This window comes from Crotalus tigris, unplaced genomic scaffold, assembly GCF_016545835.1.
Source record: "Crotalus tigris isolate CLP2741 ecotype Arizona unplaced genomic scaffold, ASM1654583v1 scf7180000017592.2434428, whole genome shotgun sequence".
In the NCBI taxonomy this organism is placed as follows: domain Eukaryota; kingdom Metazoa; phylum Chordata; class Lepidosauria; order Squamata; family Viperidae; genus Crotalus; species Crotalus tigris.
In genome coordinates, this window is record NW_024096498.1 from 1605577 (window position 1) to 1626864 (window position 21288).

At 36.2% G+C, this 21288-nt stretch overlaps 1 protein-coding gene across 1 annotated transcript in view; it reads right to left on the bottom strand.

Annotated features, from left to right (window-relative positions):
- Positions 1 to 285: 285 nt before the first annotated feature.
- LOC120318021 (interleukin-6 receptor subunit beta-like) overlaps positions 286 to 21288 on the bottom strand; it is a 29940-nt gene continuing 8937 nt past the window's right edge. The window contains exons 5-17 of the mRNA XM_039365197.1: positions 20744 to 20855; positions 17016 to 17179; positions 15814 to 15953; positions 14483 to 14624; positions 14280 to 14362; positions 13177 to 13390; positions 12656 to 12814; positions 11233 to 11352; positions 8637 to 8789; positions 5745 to 5888; positions 5305 to 5401; positions 3210 to 3291; positions 286 to 1459 (exon numbers count right to left, since the gene is read on the bottom strand). Coding sequence (XP_039221131.1) covers positions 1133 to 1459; positions 3210 to 3291; positions 5305 to 5401; positions 5745 to 5888; positions 8637 to 8789; positions 11233 to 11352; positions 12656 to 12814; positions 13177 to 13390; positions 14280 to 14362; positions 14483 to 14624; positions 15814 to 15953; positions 17016 to 17179; positions 20744 to 20855 — 1937 coding nt within the window. The 3' untranslated portion in view covers positions 286 to 1132. The remainder of the gene's footprint in view (positions 1460 to 3209; positions 3292 to 5304; positions 5402 to 5744; positions 5889 to 8636; positions 8790 to 11232; positions 11353 to 12655; positions 12815 to 13176; positions 13391 to 14279; positions 14363 to 14482; positions 14625 to 15813; positions 15954 to 17015; positions 17180 to 20743; positions 20856 to 21288) is intronic.

Sequence of the window (21288 nt, forward strand, 5' to 3'; positions counted from 1 at the left end):
TTTTGTTCAACGCCTTTCTTCCCAAACATGTAGAAGCTGCTTTTTCAAGCCAGGAAAATAATTCCAACAAGGCTCTTACAGGTAAAAAAAAAAAAAAAGCAAGATAAAATGAAGAGAGGAGCAGGAAAAAGAAAAAAAAGTCTCATCCGGATTCACCACGGTGGTTCTTACAGCTTAGATGTTCTTTGACTTGCGGTTTGAAGCAGCGGGGTGATCAGCCATTTTACTGGCCGATCTTCTCTGTCAGCCCTCAGACATAGCTCGGACAGCTGGAGAAGCCGCCGCTCCTCTGCAGCCAAGCAAAGCCTCCTCGACAGAAGTCGCACCCTCCAGGGTGAACTTTGACCCGCATAAGGGTCTACCGGCGGAGGGAAGCTAGCCGACGAGGAGACAAGTCTCTTTGTACGGCTAGAGGCGATCCAGAACCGGGAGAGGTTTGATATATTAATTTCTGTTGTAGCATCTGTTTACTTCATATAACCTTAGGGATCAAAAGCAATGTGGCCCTTTGATTTCAGGCTACTGTAATGTTAATTGAAGAAACTGTTCAACTTTTGACAACTTGAGTAGCACAATTTAAAATATGTATTTTGCTACATTGCTATAAATAGAACTGAATTGTGAAAAACATTGGACATAATGTACATTAGAAAAAATATCTGCAAAGAATGGAACAAGATGGTGCCTAAGCCGTTTAAGCTATAGGTTCAATAGCTCACAACATCCCTCTAGAAATATAGTGCTGAATTGCTACAAGTAAAACTCAAATCATTAGGCTTAAAAATAATTAAATTCCCATGGTACAAATTAATATAATTGCATGACAGAGCTTAAACTGAGCTGTATTTGTAATTATAATTAGACCCTTCCCAATGATATATGCAATGTAATGAAATAAATAATTTCAATAAGATTGTCTGATTAGAATCTATCAAACAATTGCTACTTATGCCACTATGAATTCTAATGACATTTCTTCCATCTACTGTAAGACGATTTTGCTTGTATTTGGGTATACTTTCTAAGGATCGGGTTATTGCCTGAAGTATCATCAGCTTTACTTCAGAGGATCTCCAGCGCAGCTAGATACTGGCGATTCTTCTTCACTTCCTGAGCTTTTGAACAACTTCTGTTAGAGATGGACTGTTTTCATAGGCAGATTCTCTGGAAACTTTTGCATGGCTTTGTGACTGAATTCCATACCAACATAATCAAGGTGAAGGCCTCCCTTTGCCTTCTCACTGGCATTAACTCTTTTATGAGGCTTGGGAAGTGTTCCTTCCTTTTGCCCTACAATTGCTTCAGAATACTCTGTGGAAACTCTCCCAGTTGCTGGACTTGTTGAAAGGAACATTTGCTGGGGAAATGCCTCCAAATCATCCTTTATCACATAAAGTTTATTGGCTTCATTCAGTGGTACTGAAGGAAGCAATGGTTGTAAGCTGGGTCTCAGGAGAGCCTGTATATACAGTGAAGTTGAAAAGAAAATAACTTGTCACTAAGTGCCTGTATTCAAACAACACATTAAGCTACAAGCCAGCCAATCTTACCAGTCCATTTGAGTAATTAGATCCCGTGCAAGCCCAGAACATTGCGCTAATTGAGCATAAGAGTTAAATTAACCATGGGTAAGTTTTGTGCAAACACAGGTTTAATTTCTTATGGCAATATCAGAGTTAAAGGTATTAATTCCTAAAGTAAAATTAATGAGAAACAAATTGAGAAAATTACTTTTACTGTGATTAATGAATCATGGTATGACACTGCAAGGTATCCAACCTAATAACCTCCGGTTGTGCTAGGTGCAGGGCACAAAATTCCTAGTCAACATGCCCATTAGCTATGTTGGTTGGCAATTAGAGAGTAGAGATCAATTTATTCGGAGGTGGCAGATTGATATGGTTGACCTATTTAGGGACTGACAACTATTCCTTTGTCAGGTTTAATCTTTTTTATAGGAAACCTCTTTCACTAATCATAATCTGTTTCTCTAATATATTTTTAAATATTCATCTATTTTCAACACAGGGATATTATGTTCTTTGTACAAATTATAGTAATACTAATGAAAAACCTTTTGTAACATTTTTGTATTGCGTATTAACTGTTATTACAGGATCCATGGGGGTACAGTGTTTAGAATGAAGTATTGCAGACTAATTCTGCTGACTGCCAGCAGTTCAATCCTTACTGCCTCAAGGCTGACTCAGCCTTCCATCCTTCCCAGGTGAGTAAAATGAAATCCCAGATTATTGGGGCAATATGCTGACTCTGTAAACAGCTTAAAGAGGGCTGTAAAGCTCTGTGAAGTGATATATAAGTCTATGTGCTATTGCTATCTCTCTCCCTTGAAGTTTCAATAGCATTTTGTTTCTTTTTCTTTTCTTAATTTATATGCCAGCCATTTCCTAGTTTATTCGGAAATTTATTGTATATAGAAGATAGTACACAGAATTAAGAAATGTAGGTTGAGTTAAATTAGTATGGCATTCTTTTCAGACAGAAAATTAACTTTGTTAAGCCTTGATTTTTTAATCTGACTTTACACTTATAAATTTGAAAATGAGATGATCTATTAATGAAACTCAACAGAGCTTTCTTAAAAAAAGAAAAATAATTCTACACATTTGTCTGCTCAGGATTATTCTAGACCAGTGGTGGCGAACCTATGGCACAGGTGCCAGAGGCAGCGCTCAGAGCCCTCTCTGTGGGCACACGTGCCGTCACCCCAGTCCTAGGCCTTCAGCTGGGTTTTATAAAACCTTTTCGCTTTAGGCCTCTGCCACCATGTGAAAAAAAAAAAAGGTTCATTCAGTCAATTTCAATTTCTCACAGGAAAAAAAAGATCTTGCAAAGTTGGAATTGATTGATTGAACTTTTTAGTCCCACCCAGTCTGCCGTTACCACCGCAGCCATGCCCACCCAATGGGCCACGCCCACCCAATTGGCGACACCCATCCGGCACTTGACGATGCATAAGTGGGTTTTGGGTTGCAGTTTGGGCACTCAGTATCTAAAAGGTTCGCCATCACTGTTCTAGACCCATAGAAGATGAGAGTGCAAACAGCAAACCCAACAGTATGTTGATTCGAATACAACAGTGGAAAGGTACTCTATACATAAACAATTATGCTACAGCTATACTGTTTAATAATGGAGCATACATCCACAGTATTATAATGGTGCTATAATGCTTAAAAGAACCATACCACTGGAAAGGTTTTTTCTGCAACTTGCATAGCACTGCTATCTCTTGGATTTGGAACAGGTGGCCAGCATAATTTTCTTGATCTGAAAGTCCAAATTTTGTTGAAAACGGGAAAATTATGTTTAGTTCTTAAAAACCTATTCCTGCAGTTTTATAATGAATTCAATGTTAATACAATATACAGCTGAGCAAGTTTTATAATGAATTCAGTGTTAACAGGCTATACAGCTGAGCACCTGGCAGAAATGACCTTTTGGCCAAAGCATTTAGAATGGGCTTATCTGAGAAAAACCAACGAGCAGGTGCAATTTACATGCTGTAAATATCAATTTGTGCAATTTGGTGCAGTTTGTAATAGTATCTCCTAGCTAAAGTTGCATGACATACACTATTTAAGCATATAGTTTTTTTCTGTATAATCTATATGTGACATTTATGTATTAGTATATTTATTACCAAACATTCATTTTTTTTAATTACTGTTCCATTCTTTCTTTTTACAGATCATTTTCTTACTGGCAAATACCAATGTACTCAATTGTTCATAATATTTTTCCTATTTGCTCTGTTCTAGTCAATGCATCCTGATCATCAAACCCTTGAACATTATTTTCTGTTTTATTAAAACACTTATTTTATAATTCAAGGGGTTAAAATATTTTTACATTTTATTGGTTTACATGCTCTTTTAAACTGTAAACAAACTATCGTTTCTGATTATGGAAACTCTGCATTACATGGTTTCCGAGAAACAAGATTCTAATCTGCCAGTAAAAAACTTGATGTAGTTTTGGAATATTTCTCATGGGAACATAATAATTGCCTTTGCCCTTATTTTTTCTGGCACTCTGCGTGCAAAAGGAAGAAGAACCAAAATATGTTGAGGTGGCAGAAGCTTAAATGTGCTGGATCAAAAGGCCCCACAAAAGTAAAAAAGTATGTTTGCTTTTATCCTTACTGCAGAAGGGGAAAAAGAAAAGGGGAAAAACTATTTCACATGATTTTAGAACCAGTTCATTTGCAATGGATTCTCTCTGCCCTTCTCCTGTCCATTATATTGCACTTGTATACTTCTCCTAACACCCCCTCTGAATGCTTATTCCCAGATGAGAGTTAACAGAGGGATAGAATTAAGATCACAAGAAGTGATACTACTTGGTAAAATCACACTTGGAATACTGCATCCAATTTTGGACAACACAATATAAAAAAGATGTTAAGTTTCTGGAAAGAGTATAGAAAAGAACAACAAAGATGATGGGGTGGGGAGCTGAAGGCTAAAACATATGAAGAATGTTTGCAGAATTGGGTATGTCTAGTCTAGACAAAAAGAAGAACTAGGGGTGACATGATAGCAGTGTTCCAATATTTGAGGGGCTGCCACAAAAAAGAAGGAATCAACCTATTCTCCAAAGCACCGGAAGGCAGGACAAGAAGTAATGGATAGAAACTGACCAAAGAGAGAAGAAACCTAGAACTAAGGAAAAACTTACTGACAGTAAGAACAATCAACCAGTGGAACCTCTTGCCTTAAGAAGTTGTAGGTGCTCGAAAACTGGACGCTTTTAAGGAACTGGATAACCATTTATTGAAAATGGTATAGGCCCCCCTGCTTGAGCAGGGGAATGGACTAGAACAGCAGCCCCCAACCCTTTTGGGCACCAGGGACTGGTTCTGTGCAGAGAGGTTTTTCTGCAGACTGGAGGGAGTGTGGTTTCACATGCTGCCTGCATTCCATGGATGGGGCTTCGCTTGTTTCTGATGTGGCCCAGCTTCTGGTATGCTGCGACCCAGTGCCAGTCCATGGACTGGGGGTTGGGGACCCCTGGAATAGAAGACCTCAAAGGTCCCTTACAACTCTGTTATTCTGTTATTCAGTTAATAATGTTACTTTAATTCTTAACTTTTATAGAGCCGGACAAAAGGTAGTGGTGAGTCCATGTGGTGGTGAGCAGAACCCTGTTTTTCTTTTGTTCACAATTTAAAAAGTTTTGCACCATTTTTGACTCCCATGGCTTTTGTTTGCTAATTAATACAATCTAAATAAAAATATGCAAAGCAATTAAAGTATTTCTAGATCATGAAAATATTATTACCGTTTCAGTAGTAAGGAACAAATTGCGATAGTAATAGCTGGGATTATTATGAGGCCAAGACAGAGACTAACAACCATTCCTTCAAATTCTCCTTGATCTAAGAAGAAATAAACAACAGAAAAGGATGAGAAACATGGTCTAGGGAATTAGCCTTTCTGGTAGAAAATGTTCCACTGGAAAGTAAGATAACTTTTTTTTCTAACAAGGATCTAACATATGCAGTTATTTATGGTCCAGAAACTGGTTGGGAGGCATAACTGTGCCCATTGTTGGCACTAATAAGGTTAGCCATCTCTTCTACGTCAATGCGGAATACAACGTGGACTTGTGGATATTCTTAATTTGACTAGATGTACAGCCAAGTAATACTAATGTGGAAGAATAGAATACACATGAAAAGTAAAAATAAGTAAATGCATAATAATAACATATCAAAATACCATATTTCAGTGTAGTAAAATCCTGTGGCTGGCTTTGAGCTCCTTCTCCCTTTCTAGTGATGCCAGAGATGTGGACTGTATAATGGGTATTTGCCTTAAGATTAGTCAACAAGTGTTGTTTCATTGAAGAATTGAGAGTAACAGCTGTAATGGAAAGGCAGAAGAGGAATAATTCATTAGAAATGTATTTGGGTGATAGATGAATATCTTCTAAGCCAGTGTTTCTCAATCTTGGAAACTTTAAAATGGGTGGACTTCAACTCCCAGAATTCATGTTTGGCTGGAGAATTATGGGAGTTGAACTCCACCTACCTTAAAGTTGTCAAGGTTGAAAAACACTATTCTAAGGTCTTAGTGATGCTTTCTTCAAATGATAAACTGAAAATTCTCTTGAAGTTTGACCAGTGATTGACCTTGTCTCTTCTCTTAATGTACTTAACATGGTAGCATGGCATCTTTCTATATGTGGTGTAGAAGCTATTGTATTCTGTATCCACTTACATATACAATCAAATGATCTTGAACAATTCAAACTTTGCTTACAATACAGGTGGACCTTATTTAATGACTACTTATTCAGCAACCATTCAAATTTGAATGATGAATGATGGTAATTATGAACAAATCTCATAAACAATGGTTGCAGTGTCCCCACAGTCAAGTAATTAAGATTTTTGATCTTACAAGCTGGCTTCTCACAAGTAAAGTAAATGGGGAAGCTGGCAGGAAGTTAGAAGTTGTGATCATTAGAGGTTGTCACCTATCTACCTATCTTTGCTTAGCTATGACAACCAAAACTGCCAGAAGTACTGTCAACATGGTGGTCATATAATTGTTTTGACATGTTTGCATCACTTAACAACATTACTAATTAGCATAATTAAACAAGGACTACCTCAAACATGATATGAGCAGACAATATATGTGTCTTCTCTTTAAAGAGGACCATCAATAGAACTTCACTGTGCTTTATGTACTATATCATTATTTTTTAGATGTCTGCAAAGTACTGTCAATGTCTTCTTTTTAATTCTAGTTTAGGTATATTTGTTACCTTCCCTTCTTTCTCCTCTTTTTACCCTGTCCAATTATCAGCTGCTTCTCTTTTTTTCTTTTGACCTTTCCTTTCTCTGAGTTCTTTTAATTTCACAACCGGTTTCTTTATAAAAGAAAAAGATGAAGAAGAGTTGAAGGGAACCAGGTCTTCTGCATTTAGAACTATGATGCCTTACTTTTACAAAAGACTTCAAATCCCTTCTTTGACATTTAATCATGCAGCTCTGTAGGAGAATATCTTACAGTATACGGATTCTAAGTATCTTTTGCACCAGCATTTGAAGTTAAAAGTATTTTTTCACTTAAATATTTTATTGAAGTAGAATAAAAGATTCATTTTTTTTCAAAATAGTAAAGCATTTGCAGCATGTGGGTCATTATGAACAGTGCTCACTGCTGCCTCCAAAATCAAAATACATGTGATACATGCATGCTGACTTTCCTTTTCTCTCTTTTATAGGAAACTTTAAAATTTAGGAGTCTGATATTATATAAATTAAAGAAAATCTATTTCTTGTGACGCAAGCTTGTTCCCTTTTACATGTTTTCAACTGAAATTGTTATCTGTCTGTTATCACATCTTTTTAGTATATAGATCATATATCTGAATAGAAAACTCATTTGATAGAAATGGCTCTGCCCCTAAGATAGTTCACTTATCTCTTATTTGCAATCTAACCAAAAACCAAAATTCAGTTACCAATAGTGAACATTGCAACATTGACTTGTTAGTGAGATTTTTGTGAGTAAAGCTTTGAAACAATGCCCAGTACACTTTTTTTCATATGGGGACATCTGATTTGTTACTTGAACATGACCTGGAGATCTACTTTTTCCTCGTTCCTTCCCAACCCACCACATTTAAAATTTCCTCTACTACATAGGCTGGTGATACCAGGTATATATAACATTATATACATTATATACATTTAATATTATTTAAAATAATAAGCAAAATTATTTTTACTGGCCCTTTGAGGACCTTTGGATATTAATTCAATTATTGCATTGCAACACAGCTGGGGATGTCAGCTTAGGTCAGTGATGGAGAACCTTTTAGAGACCAAGTGCCCAAAAACTGGCCCTGCCCCCACTCCACCTCCTGCCCCGCCCCCATCCCACCTGCCCACAGGGCCACTCACCACCTCCAGGGCCCACCGCAGATTGCCCAGGCAGCCCAGCAGCACCACTGCGGCCATGACCTCTGCCCACATCCTGCAGCATCAACTGTGCGCGATGGGGTGTGAGGGCAGAGTCTTGTCTACGCTGCCTGGCTGCCATGTCCTTGGCTGTGCTGCTCTGCATGGGCCATGCTCGGGGGGACTCTTCTCCAGGGAGGCTGCTGGTGAGGAGGGGGTCATGGGAGGAGGCAAGGCTGGGGCAACGGCACGTGTGCCCACAGAGAGGGCTCCGAGTGCCACCTCTGGCACACATGCCATAGGTTCGCCACCACTGGCTTAGGTCTACAGGTCCTTATATTATTTTTGTGTTTTATTGTGAAAAAATTTAGAGAATATAAAGAATATTACAAGTGATGCCCAATGTATTCAACAGTGCATTCACACACATCCACAAAAACTTCTTGCAAGTTCCAGTGCCTTGTGCTGATCCTACTTTATAAAGTTACGGGCTGGACCAGTCCTGTTTAACTAAGCTTTCCATAACATGACAAGCGAACATTTGGGAATTCTCAGTTTAACTTTTGCTTCTGATCTGACTTGAGCAAATGGTCTTAGGCAAGAGGTCTACATTACAGGATTGTCCTCAACAGAACTGAGAAATAGGATATACAATGCATATTTTGATTAATTATGCTCACGTAGTGAAGTAAATTACCCCAAGAGATGTTGTTTGCGACTTTTGTGCAGTAAATTCTATATTCCAAAAGGAAACCCAAACAATCTTTTGTAGGTATCTCAGTCCATTTCACAATAGCTGAATGTTTGTCCACAACAGTAATTGTTACATTAGCTGGACCTATCCTGGGAACTTAAAAAGAACATCCAAATTAATTTTCCATTTTCCAAAATTATTTTGATCAATTGTATACATTCTTGTGCTGTTAATCTTTGCAAAGTACTGATAGGAAAAAAAAATCTTGGTTACAGCTCCTATCTATCACATCAATGTACTACAATACTCCTGAATTTATTCTTAAATAAATTGGACTGCAACCCTCACCATCAGGAGTCAGCACACAATGGAAATAATGGAATTGTGGTCTGTCACTTCTGAAGCCTATTGACTCACAGAAATTTTTGTCACACAAAATTATTTTGACTTTTATAATGAAAGATATGATTTAGAATTAAAATAGTATTTTTTTGTTTTTTTGATATGGGAAACATGAAAATAAGAGGAGGATTGGTGTGAATAAAACTTTTAGCTATATAAATGTAATTAATATTGAGAAAATCATAACTGACAAAGATATTTCAAATATTGATGGGAAATCAAACCTTAACAAGAGCATGGAAAACAGGATATTGATTTATGAATTGATATTATTGTTATTTGTATAATATTAGTAAAATATGATGATGTTTATAACTAACTTTGTATACATCAATAGTACCAAGAATTGTAATGGTGTAATGAGGGGAAAATGGAAAAAATAAGAAAGGAGGAAAAAATACTGGATTGTGCAGTACTGAATAGATTTATATTGAAGAAGTTAATGTTAAATATGCGAACCCAGACAACATGTTGTTTACTAAGCACTAAAGATTGTAATTCTTAAAAATTAAAAAAAAAACATTTTTTTTAAAAATGCCTGGCCCCTCAACCCAATATAGCACAAGCTGTGAAAAGGATAATTCTACCTATACACCAAAAGCATCTCAGAAACATCAACAAACTATTATAACCACATGGTATTACTGTAGCAATAAAACAATCAAAGCCCTCCAAAGCAGCCTAAGTAAACCAAAACACCCAACAGTCCCAGAAGAAAAAATAGGAGCCATGTACAACATACAGTATAAGGACTGTTACAGCCATTACATAGGACAAAGTGGAAGAAGACTGGCAAAACATATTCACGAACATCAACCAGTAGTCAGAAGACATGACGAAAACTCCTTTATTTTCATAGCACATGGACAGATTTAATCATAATTTCAATTGGAAAACTGACTATCCTAGACCAAGGAAAGTCCCCAAAGCTAGAGAATTCTTAGAAGCCTGGCACTGAAAGAAATCAGCCATCAACATGCACAGAGATAAACAACATCTACATACCATTCAAAGGAGACAATCAAAAAGCCAACAAGGAAATGAAAAGACCAAAATACCTCTTCACCAGCAATCAATATCCAGAAGAACAGAGATTAATACCAAGATTAGCACTAGACCAACAATCAACAAGTAAACAATACAACAATCAAGGAACTATCAACTCAGACAAACTAACAGTAAACAACAGCCTAATGAAGGAACCATCAAGACCATTCCAACAAACACTGACAGGGCAAGCCACTAATATATAAAATGAGAACAAACTCCACTCCCTTTTAGCACTGAAGATGTTACCTAGTTTGTTAATGAAACATCTGCAAGAAAACAACCAAGCTCAGAGAGCAACAAAGACCCCACACATTATCAAATCTATAAATCTTTTGGGAATAAATTCAGATTTTCTATTCCCACTGACTTCTATATGACATGAATGTTAACATTAAAAATGTGTCTTAACTTTTGGTATTCTTCAATCAAAAGTTTGTAAAAGTCATGTCTGAAGAAAGTTGAAAACTATATACAGACAATTTTAAAGCTGGGATATATACATGAAAAAAGCTCCACATCCAGAGAAATATAGATGTCAAAGAAAAATCTGCGTTGGAGTTTTGAGTAATCTGAAGAATAAAACTTGAAAAGGAAGAGGGAGGATTATAGAAGGTGTGCAAGGGAACTGCTGTCTTCCTGAAACTGCTGACAGAAGCAATTCTGCTAGGAGGAATGCTGCACTAGATTTCATTCCCTATTTGCATGCAGTATTTCATGGCAGGAACTGGAAAACAAATAAATTTATATGTATGCTGAGGTTCTGGATTAGTGCAAAGAAAAAATTAATGTGCTTGATAAAGCAGCCAAAGAATCCCCTCCCCAATTCATTCAGTTTCTGAAATTTATTACAACTACTTTCTATTTTAGTATTTATTTAGATTCTTTTATCATACTGAACTTATAATATAAAGAATGAAGAAAATTGCAAGATTAATAAGCACAGCAATAGAAATTAAAAATGGAAATTAAATTAAATTAAAAAAGGAACACTTGGAAACTATGTTGTAAAATATATTATAAATATCTTAAGCCTGATTCCTCTTATATATTCAAACCCCCCAAACCATAACAGTATAATTAGAGATAGGAATGAAATTCACTAAAAGTGACAAACACTAAGCAAAGCAAGAAAATGTTGTAAAAATACCTCCTTCCACTGCATAGAAGTTGGCCATAGCCAGTGTCCGTTCATCTTTCATTAAGTCCTTGCTTTGACGGTCCAATGTATGCAACATTACTTTATATAACTGATAAGGCTGGAGATTATCTAGGTAACAGAAATGGCATCACTTGGAAATACACAATTAGGAAAACAGACAAGACAAAATAAGGTAGATAAATTTGCTAATCCACATTGGAAGCAAAGACAGTAAAAATGATAATGTATAAATTCAAATAATAGAAGTAGCTCTAAAGAGCTACTAAGTAGCTATAAGAAGTAGCTTTGTTGCATCAAAGGAACTGGGTTCAAATGGGTTAAAGCAGAACAATTGATAAAAGGAAGGACTGGCAATCCAAGGTGAATACAGACATTGTCTAGGAGTAGCTGGCTGCCATTGCTTAGTTTGCTTAGTTTGTTGGTAGGACCAGATTAGTTATATCAAGAGACTTGAAGGACCTTGTGGATGTAATTTCAGAGGCCTTTTCTATGATCATGGAAGATGGGCACAGCTCCAAGAATTGGAGGAGGTGATTAATAAAATGTTTTTAAAAAGGGAGGGAGAGGAAAGGCCCTGGATAATTAAGGAGTAACTAATTTGATTGATACTGTGCAAAATTGTGGAACAAATAAATAAGCACTCTGTGAGTATTTTAATAATGCCTCGCAGGCAGGAGGCTGCATTGATTGATTTTATCAACTTTACAGGATTTTATTCTATTTGTTTCTCATTAAAATCTCCCAGTTGTCCTTTTGGATGTCATGCTTTTGGCATCATTGCTATGAATAATGCAGTTTTCTTAATGTATTCACTTAGCATTATTCAAAATTTGAGTGTAAGCCTCACTAAAAGAGAAAATGCACAAAAGTTCCACAAGATGGATTAAGATGTAATGTTCAATACCTTGCTTCCGTACTCAACTTCTGCAGTATTTGAAATATTTTGCTTTAAAATTGCATTTGCTGTTAAGGGATTAAGATTATGCTAATTGCCCTGTTTTCTTGTTCGTTGACAAAACTTAATCTACAGGTCAACAAATACCTCAGTCCAGTAAAGGAAACCCATATGAGGCAGAAGTTGCTCAGACTAGAAGACCCACATTTACAATCACGCTTTTTAGGTCACAACAGACATTTGATATCAATTGATTTAAGCATATCTAATTCTGTGTTAGATTGTGATCGAAATCTACACATATACAAGAATGCCGAGCAATTCTAACACACAACGATAGAGGGTCTTTTGATGCAGTTGAAAATTCATATTCCCATTTCAGTCATTATTGTTGCTCTTTTTGTATGCCTATATAAAACTGTGTGAACAGAACTATAAACTCATTTTTATTGTTGTTTCTTAAAATGAAAAAGAAAACAAAATTCTACTTTTAACATATTATAAAGATGACATTACCAAGTATTACGCTTGTCTCATTTTGACACAGACATTTGGATTTCATATCTGCTGTTCCAGTGCCCCAGTCTATAGCAAGGCAATCAGGGTTATATTTTAGATTCCAGGTTATAATAGTGTAATTTTGCTGATTTGAGATAATGATATGACCAGGTAAATCTATAAGAGTAAGTAGAAATGTTAATAAGTAAAACAAAATATTCTTCAAAGAAAACTCACTCCTAACTCTCACATGGGAGAAATCTATATTTTTTTTTTCTGCAGAATAAGCTGGAAAGAGGGATACAAATGGAATAAAATACATAATATTCCACTCTATGGTCTGAATATCACATTGAACATCACATGTTAATGCTATAGCATCTAAACATATTGAATTTTATGTTTTATTATTCCATGAATTCAGAGATAATAAAACAGAAAAACCTGATTTTCCATAGTTCGTTACCTGAAACCTAAAATACAAATGGAAAGTTTTAAAGATCACTTTTTCTTGATGTTGTTTTAAGAAACTACTTTACCTGAATATGTTGACATGAAATCTGGAACCCTGTATGTCACTGAAGATGAGTTTCCATGTTCATTATAAGCAGTGATTTTAATATTGTAAGCTGCCATTGAGAGATTCAGATTCAGCGAGGTTTTCTTTATGTTGAGAGATATTATTCCATGGAAGGAGCCAGGTATTCTCTTAATATGTATAAAATATCCAATGGTATGCTTGGTTTCACAAGTCTAGGACAGATAAATACCAGCACTGAACTATTAAGCACAACAGTAATATTATACATAGAATTGAATTTATAAATAATGCAAAAGTAATCCAAATAATGATATGAATAAAATAAAAAATAAAAATAATGATTTATTTTTCACAGACAATATAATAAATCATGACTTCATTAGATGTTTTTCAATATTATTTTTTCTTGGTTATATTTAATTATCTTGCAGTATAATTCAGTGTTTCTATGCCTTTATAGAATATGGCTTAATTTACCAGTTTCTTGGATAGGAAACCAATAATGTGAATGTGGGCTTCCTCTCAACTTTAAACCTTCTAAACCATAGTTTTCTAATTCAGATGTCAGGGAAGTTATGATTACATAAACCAAGATTTATTGAGCTAAGGATTTAGTAGAGATGGAGCAAGGAAGGAGGCAGCAGGAGTTATTTCAAACAAAAATATTATCTATAGGCTTAAACATCTTTTGGATATACACTAGATGACAATCATTGTTTATAAGACTCTCACCAATTTTCTATGTCAGTTATAATTATTCTGGTAAAAGAAAAAGAAAACAAGAAGCACTCCTTCTTCCTCCCCCTTTCAGAATTTGCTCAGTAAGAGAAATAGTAGAGCAGTGTTTCTCAACCTTGACAATTTTAAGGCATGTGGACTTCTGGGAGTTGAAGTCCACATGCCTTAAAATTGTCAAGGTTGAGAAACACTGATGTAGATACTGAAAGATGGAGGGCCTTGTTTCAAAGTTCTACTAAGGGATTGATTTTATCATATATTCTTATGGGTTTTTAATGAGACAATAGCAAGGAAAAAATATTCATGTATGTTTTCTTAAGGACAAGAAAAAGGCAATAAATAATTATGAAAATGAATATATACCTCCCATGTAAGAAAGAGACTTCTTTTTCCTTGTGAGATCTCTTTAGTTGTATTTTCCAAAATTGTAAGCTTTTTGGTAAGCTCTGTGAAAGGACAATAGTATGTCAAGTCTCATTTCAGAACTATATACACAGTCTTTCATAAGGGAAACTTTGAAATTCATCAATAATGTTGTCTTATCAATTACCCAACAAGACACTCACTATATGGGACACTAGTTTCTTCTGTCCAAAGACAAACAGTACAGCGGTTATTCTTGGGGATGCATCTGATGCGAACCATGTAGGATGCTGTTGGGTTTACATCAGGGATGGTAACATTAAAGGCTTTCATCTCCACGGAGACCTGCAAAGAATTTGAGATAAAGCACCTTCATCACAAACACATCATTTTCTTGGAAACGATTTGCCGTTGGCTTCTTCATATAGGCCTTTTCTGTAGGGATACTATATGCATTGTTCTGCCTTTATCCTATTTCTTTTAAACATTTTAATACAGAATGGTTTTATGATTATTACTTCACATTATTGACTTTTGTATCCTAACTAGGTGCATTTTTAAATTACAAACATTGTTTCGGGGTGTTCTGAGTGTAGGAAGTAATACAAAAACAGAGGAAAAAATTAACAAATTAAAGTCCTCCAAATGATCCCATTAAGTTCAATAGATTTATTCTTAGGTAAACAATTATAGAACTGTGTCCTTACAGCATAATCTGATACACTTTACTAATAAGCTACTCTATTATATGGGCTTATCATTGTTTATAGAGGTGTCCACTTAGGCGAAAGTCCTTAGTCAGCATCCCAAGACCTTAGAACAGAAAATCAGATACATTCTTACAAGCATCCCCTTTGCTGTGAATGCAGAAATCTCATTCAGCATATTGTTTTGTTGTCAAGGTATTGATGCTGTTGTTAGCAGCAAAATGGCAGATCTAAGTTGATTCAGAATGAGAGAAAATAGTTCTTGGGTATCCCTTCAAGATTAACTCTTATTTTTTTTTCTGATGGTTTTTATACTTGGTTTTTATTTTCTTCCCAAAGGCATCTGGAGTTGGACAGTCATATAAATATGATAAACAAACAAACTCTGGATCTAGTGTACTTCTTTCTTCTCCAGATGCTACTCTCCCATTTTGCCCTGATAGGTTCAATTTCTTAATTCATTAACATACGTACAGTATATCTCCTTCATCTGCCTTCTGGATTGTTCTGTAAGACTTACTTAATTTGGGGACAACATCTTCATGCCAAGTATATCTCTTGTAGAAGCCTGTGTCTGAATGTCAGAAAAGAAGCTGCTGGTCGGCTCAAAAAGTGAAAGGATACTAAGGATCAGATGTCAAACAGCCTCCTGTGAGGTTTATAAACTCTTTGAACAAGCTAGAGAAAGAAGCAAAGAACTGTAGAATTAAACTTTAATGAATTGGCTTTCAGTGAAACGCCAGTTTAAAAAAACACATGGAGGATATCTAGATTTTTCTGACAGTGAGAACATTTTCTTCTGTCTCATATCTACTAAAAATACACACCGGTATCCAGGATGAAGTTCTTTGCATTGCTTCCTTGTATTGCAATTCATACTGTACTATATTTTGTGGCGATTCCCATGTTATTATTAGCTTATTGAATAATTGTTGTGTGTTTACGTTGAAGGGTGAAGGGCATTTTTCTAGAATATAAAAATACGCAAAAGTCATTGATTTGTACAAGCTCCAAAACACCTTCTCTAGTCACAGGAAAGATTTTTAAAGGTGGGTGGTAAAGTATTACTACAGCAAGTGGGAATACCCAACTCACTTAGATCTCAAAAATTAAAGAGGGTTGAAAACACTTAGTGACTTTGATGGGAAATCACCAGAAAGTGTAGGCTAGACTGAGAAGTTAAAAAAAAAAACAAAACACCCGCCATTCTGGAAGAAGTCATCAGAAACCCACTTCCTTACTGTTCTGAAGAAAACTATATAGATGTACCCATGAAGTCACCAGGATAATAATAATAATAATAGTAGTAGTAGTAGTAGTAGTAAAGTTGGAAGGGACCTTGGAGGTCATCTAGTCCAACCCCCTGCTCGGGCAGGAAACCCTACACCATTTCGGACAAGTGGCTGTCCAGTCTCTTCTTAAAAACTTCCAGTGTTTTTAAGAAGATCAAAGGAGGCTTTCTTTTTAATTATGAAGATGATGGAGGAAACAGGAGGGCTTCCCAGTGATGGAAGTAAGTTCATCATAAAGCTTTATAGCATATAATTTCAAATTGGCATTAGAACATTTAGTGCATATAAGAGGTAAAGAAACATCCATTCATTAACATTAACTATTTCTTTCAAGTGATGGTAATTAGAAAGTGATTGTTCGCCCAACACTTTTTAAAAAACATAGTGCTACTATTCGATATATTTTTATTCTCCTTTTCCAAATAGACTAAAAGGTGGCACACTGGGCATTTCCACCTCTAGGTTTCGCTCACAGTGAGCAAGTGCTCTGGAGATTAAGACACCAACTCAGTTTCCATAGCTGATGGCAGACATGAATTTGGGCCTTTGCAATTCTAGTTCAGATCTTTAACTTTTACCCTTCACTGGCTTATCATATTATGATGTGATCGTGATCTTTCCACTAAATGGCATTTCAGTGCCTTGTTAAATATATAACTGGGAAATGACTATTTCAGTGGTAATTAAAGGTTTAAAAATCTTACATATTAAATAAACAGTGAGTAAAGGTAACTAACCTATTTTTCTAGGCAAAATTGTAATGTTCTTTGTTGTCACACAGCTTTCATTGGAATAATTGGCTATTACCCATATAGTCACATTTAAATTTTTATGCATGAGGTCCCGGGTTCTGTTGACAGGAGATGAAACCTTTTCCAACTTGTTACAACATTTGGGACCCCTGTAAGTGAAGGGAAAACAGAAAACATGTTTTAATCATGTTTTTGGTTATAATACCAGATGCACCCAGGTCATTACTGCACATGTTACATCTTCTCCATGTAGATAGTTTTAGCAACTTTTCTCTTTCCCTAAATTCCATTTTGATGGGCAAGTTACCCAGATATTGAAGTTTCAACTTGTAGTATTTTGGACTTCAAACATCTGGAGTCCTTGAAGTTTATTTCATTTGTTTATTGAATTTACTTTATGATTTTAGGTTTTTTTTATTATCTAGAATTGCTAGCTGCTTCATTTATTTATTAAATTTGTATGTTACCCATCTCACTATCTGGGCAGCTTACAATACAGTACAATAAATATAAACAGATTAAAATCAACAAGAATTAGATGAAAACTAAGAACCAAGAGCATGAGGGGTATGGAGGTGGAACCTTCTCTATTACTCCACCAACCTTCTCCAGAATAAGCGCTCCCATAGGTGCCTTAGTATATACTCTGAGAATTGCTGGGGAGAAGCTGTCTTAACTTTATTTTTCCCAACCAAATTATCTAAACTATCTTTGCCCTCTGGAATGCAGCCCCACCCTTTTGGGAATCCAGGCTACATTCCACTACAAATTACTTGAAATGACATTGGTGTCCTTCGTGCCTAATCTTGTCATTTCATCATATAGGAGAAGCAGTAATGGAAAGAGTTGTCTGCAGGGCTTTAAAGTGAAATTAGGTAGATTTGTCTGCCTTAACAAGAAGCACAGGAAAATTAATTTAACATAATAAGCCCAAAGGACAAACTACTATGACCCTCTCTGATAAAAAAATTCCATCAAAAACCTTCACCTGTGGCAAAAAAATGAATAAACAACTGAATGTGGCAGCTAAACTGGGCAAGTCTGAAGTCTGGCTAATTATTTTAAGGTTCAATATGATTCTGCATGATCCGAATCAGATCTTCCCCAGGGACTTTGACAAGGGAGAGAGAAACCATTTGCTTTGTTTCCATCTAGTCCAGGGGTAGGCAACCTTGGCTCTTTTATGACTCATGGACTTCAACTCCCAGAATTCCTGAGCCAGCATGACTGCCTCAAGAATTCTGGGAATTGAAGTCCACGAGTCATAAAAGAGCCAAGATTGCCTACCCTTGGACTAGTCTGTCATTTTTACCATTTTTTACGTTTTTCCTTTTTTAAAATTTGGCTTTGTTGTAATTTCATTTTGGGCAGTTGCTCTAAACCCCATAGAGTCATTGAGAGTTGGGCAACATACAAATTTGGTAAACAAACAAATAAATAAATAATAAAGTCATGCAACTATGATTGTCCAGATCTTGTAGCACATCTACTCCAGCTTGTCTTTTATAATGGCCAATTACCTCAAGAAGCAACACACAACAAATGAACTTAAAAATGTATTGTGCATCTATCAAGATTAGATTTAAATGATCAGAAATAGTTTGAGATTTCCTATACCAGTTCTTCAAGGAGGGTCTGAAAGGAAAAGTGCATAATTTGGAGAACAGAAGATCATATGGAGAGATAATACTTTACTTCAAGTATCCAAAGGATTCTAATGTAAGAAGATGTGAGCCAATCAATAAGGTTTTAATTCTGCCATTTTTGATCTAGACAATCAAATCTCTGCTTCATCTCTAAAAAGTAGCATTTCCTTTCTCCCATTCATGCTTTTATCTGCATTAATTCAGTGATTCTAGAAGACTATAAATCAGGGGATGAGTTTCTTTCTCTACTACTATTTCTCTTACTGAGCAAATTCTGAAAGGGGGAGGAAGAAGGAGTGCTTCTTGTTTTCTTTTTCTTCTTGACTTCAGATCCATAATTTATCATTACCAAGAGTAAATAAAAGAAAGAAGGCACATTGCTTAACAATTAGGCAGTGAAAAGATAATGAAATAATCCTTAATCTGAGGAAGAACCAAGTTCATAAATGTAGCACATTTCTATATTAAGTTCTTACAGGTTTTTCATCCGCAAAAATCAGAATCTTAAATTGTGAACTTCATTCTCTCTCTCTGCATATTTAGAACTATCTGCCTATGCCATTTTCAGGGAGTGACTTGCCAATCCTGGCATATTGAACATTTATATGAATTAGACAGGTTGTATACATTTGGGGCTATGTTAGAGCTCTTTGATGTAGTCCAGATAAGAAGTACAACATGAATGCTGTACTAGTTTTATCTTTATTTTAAGGTTACGTTTTTTATTCATTACATTTATGTGCTACCCATCTCACTATCCAAAGTGATGTTTGCAAGTTTGAAAGTATTTTATCCTGTCTTTCTTTTTACTCCCTAGAAAACTAGGGAGGGCCCTTTTGAAACATTTGCCTCTGCTTCTGTGGCTGAGATATCATTTGCATGTTGGTTGTCTAGGCTGGGACACTTTCCCTTGTCTCTCAGGGTCTCCAAGGATACACTAGTGCTCAAATTAAAAATTCACAAGTCCATTTGTATTGTCCCTCAATTTTAGCCAAATTTTATTCCTGTTTTTTTGCCTCATAGCGTGTTTCCCCAAAAATAAGACCCAAAAGAGGCAGTAAGTCTTGTTTTTATGTTTTATTCCCCCCCCCCTTTGCCTCACCTCACAGTGGTGCCATCAACAGCCCCAACTAGCAGGAGCCCGCGTGGCTGCCAGCCCACTTCTTTGACTGCTCGCGGCTGCTCATGGCTGGTCACATGTCCTGCCACACCATGCTGCCGGCATGAGGTGAGGCAGGTGGGGGAGGGGGTGGAGCTGCCCCAAGTGCCCCATAGGCACCCAAACACTTTTCACCCAGAGGGAGACTGGAAGATTTGTCTGCTTGCAAATGGGGCACCTAGAAACTGAATGATTCGCTCTATCTCCAAGCACCCCATTTACAAGCAGATGAAGCTTCCAGTCTCCGTCATTTCTCCATCTGAGAGAAAAGTGTTTGGATGCCTATAGGGCGCTTGGAAACTGAGTGAATCGCATCTAATAATAGAATGGGAAAAGAAACTACACAACAAATAAAATGTCATAATCAATTTTTTTGACCACCTGTTACCCATAGCTCAGCACCACCTCATCTCCCTCCTAAACTACATGAATAGGAGTACAGTACAATCTAAAGCAGAGTTTCCTAATCTTTCTGGCTTTGTGGACAGACTGGGTGGTGGGGAAGAGGGTATGGTTCCGCTTGAGAGGTGGACAAGTGTGTGTGCACGCAGTTCCATTTGTGTGAGTGCATGGGTAACTGCCGCTCACACAAGTGGGGATGCACATATATGGGTATACTCAGCTGCCACTTCCACAACCTGGTTCCGAAGGGCTCAAGGCCTGGTAGTAGGTCGTGGCCTGGGGGTTGGGGACCCCTGATCTTAAGTACATTTTAAATAAAGTGACAAAGAGATAAGAGTTCAACTTATAATGATAAAGACATAAGTACACCAAAGCAACTCACTATCTATACCATTAATCAGGAACCAGTTTTATCCAGATTTAACTCTTGAGCTGTATTTTGTTCAATAAGCTAAAAGTATCCTCTTCTATTTTATAAATTCTTTCCCAGTTTTTGACCATCTTACCATTTTAAAAATACTGTATATACAAATAGATTGGATGTGTGAGAAAGCGGTGACCAAGAAATGTGGAGTCCAGAATTTTCCTCATAGTAATAGTTCATATCATCCTGCCAATCTGTGAAGGAAACAAAGAAAGAAAACAGCTTCATTCACTGGTGCTAACTCAAAAGAAAGGAAAGAGATTACAAACTTTATTGGAACCATTCCATGAGTTCTGGTTTTTCTGTATAATAAATTATTATTGTATTTATGTCTGTCTGGCATAAACAAGACTTAACTATTGACTTTCCCTTTAATTATAGTTTGAAAAAAATGTTATTACAGTTGTCCACCATATATGTTTCATACAATATGGCACTTTATTATTTAGCTTTTCATAACAGATATAAGATGGAAATATTAATTTGGGGGGGGAGATTATTTTGCTAATTTTCCCCCTATTTTATTTACATGATATTAGCAGTTTGCATTAGCCTCTGATTATGAGTTCTTATACACAAGGACTTTGCAACACATCAGGGTCAACATTAGACTGATAGCCAAATAAA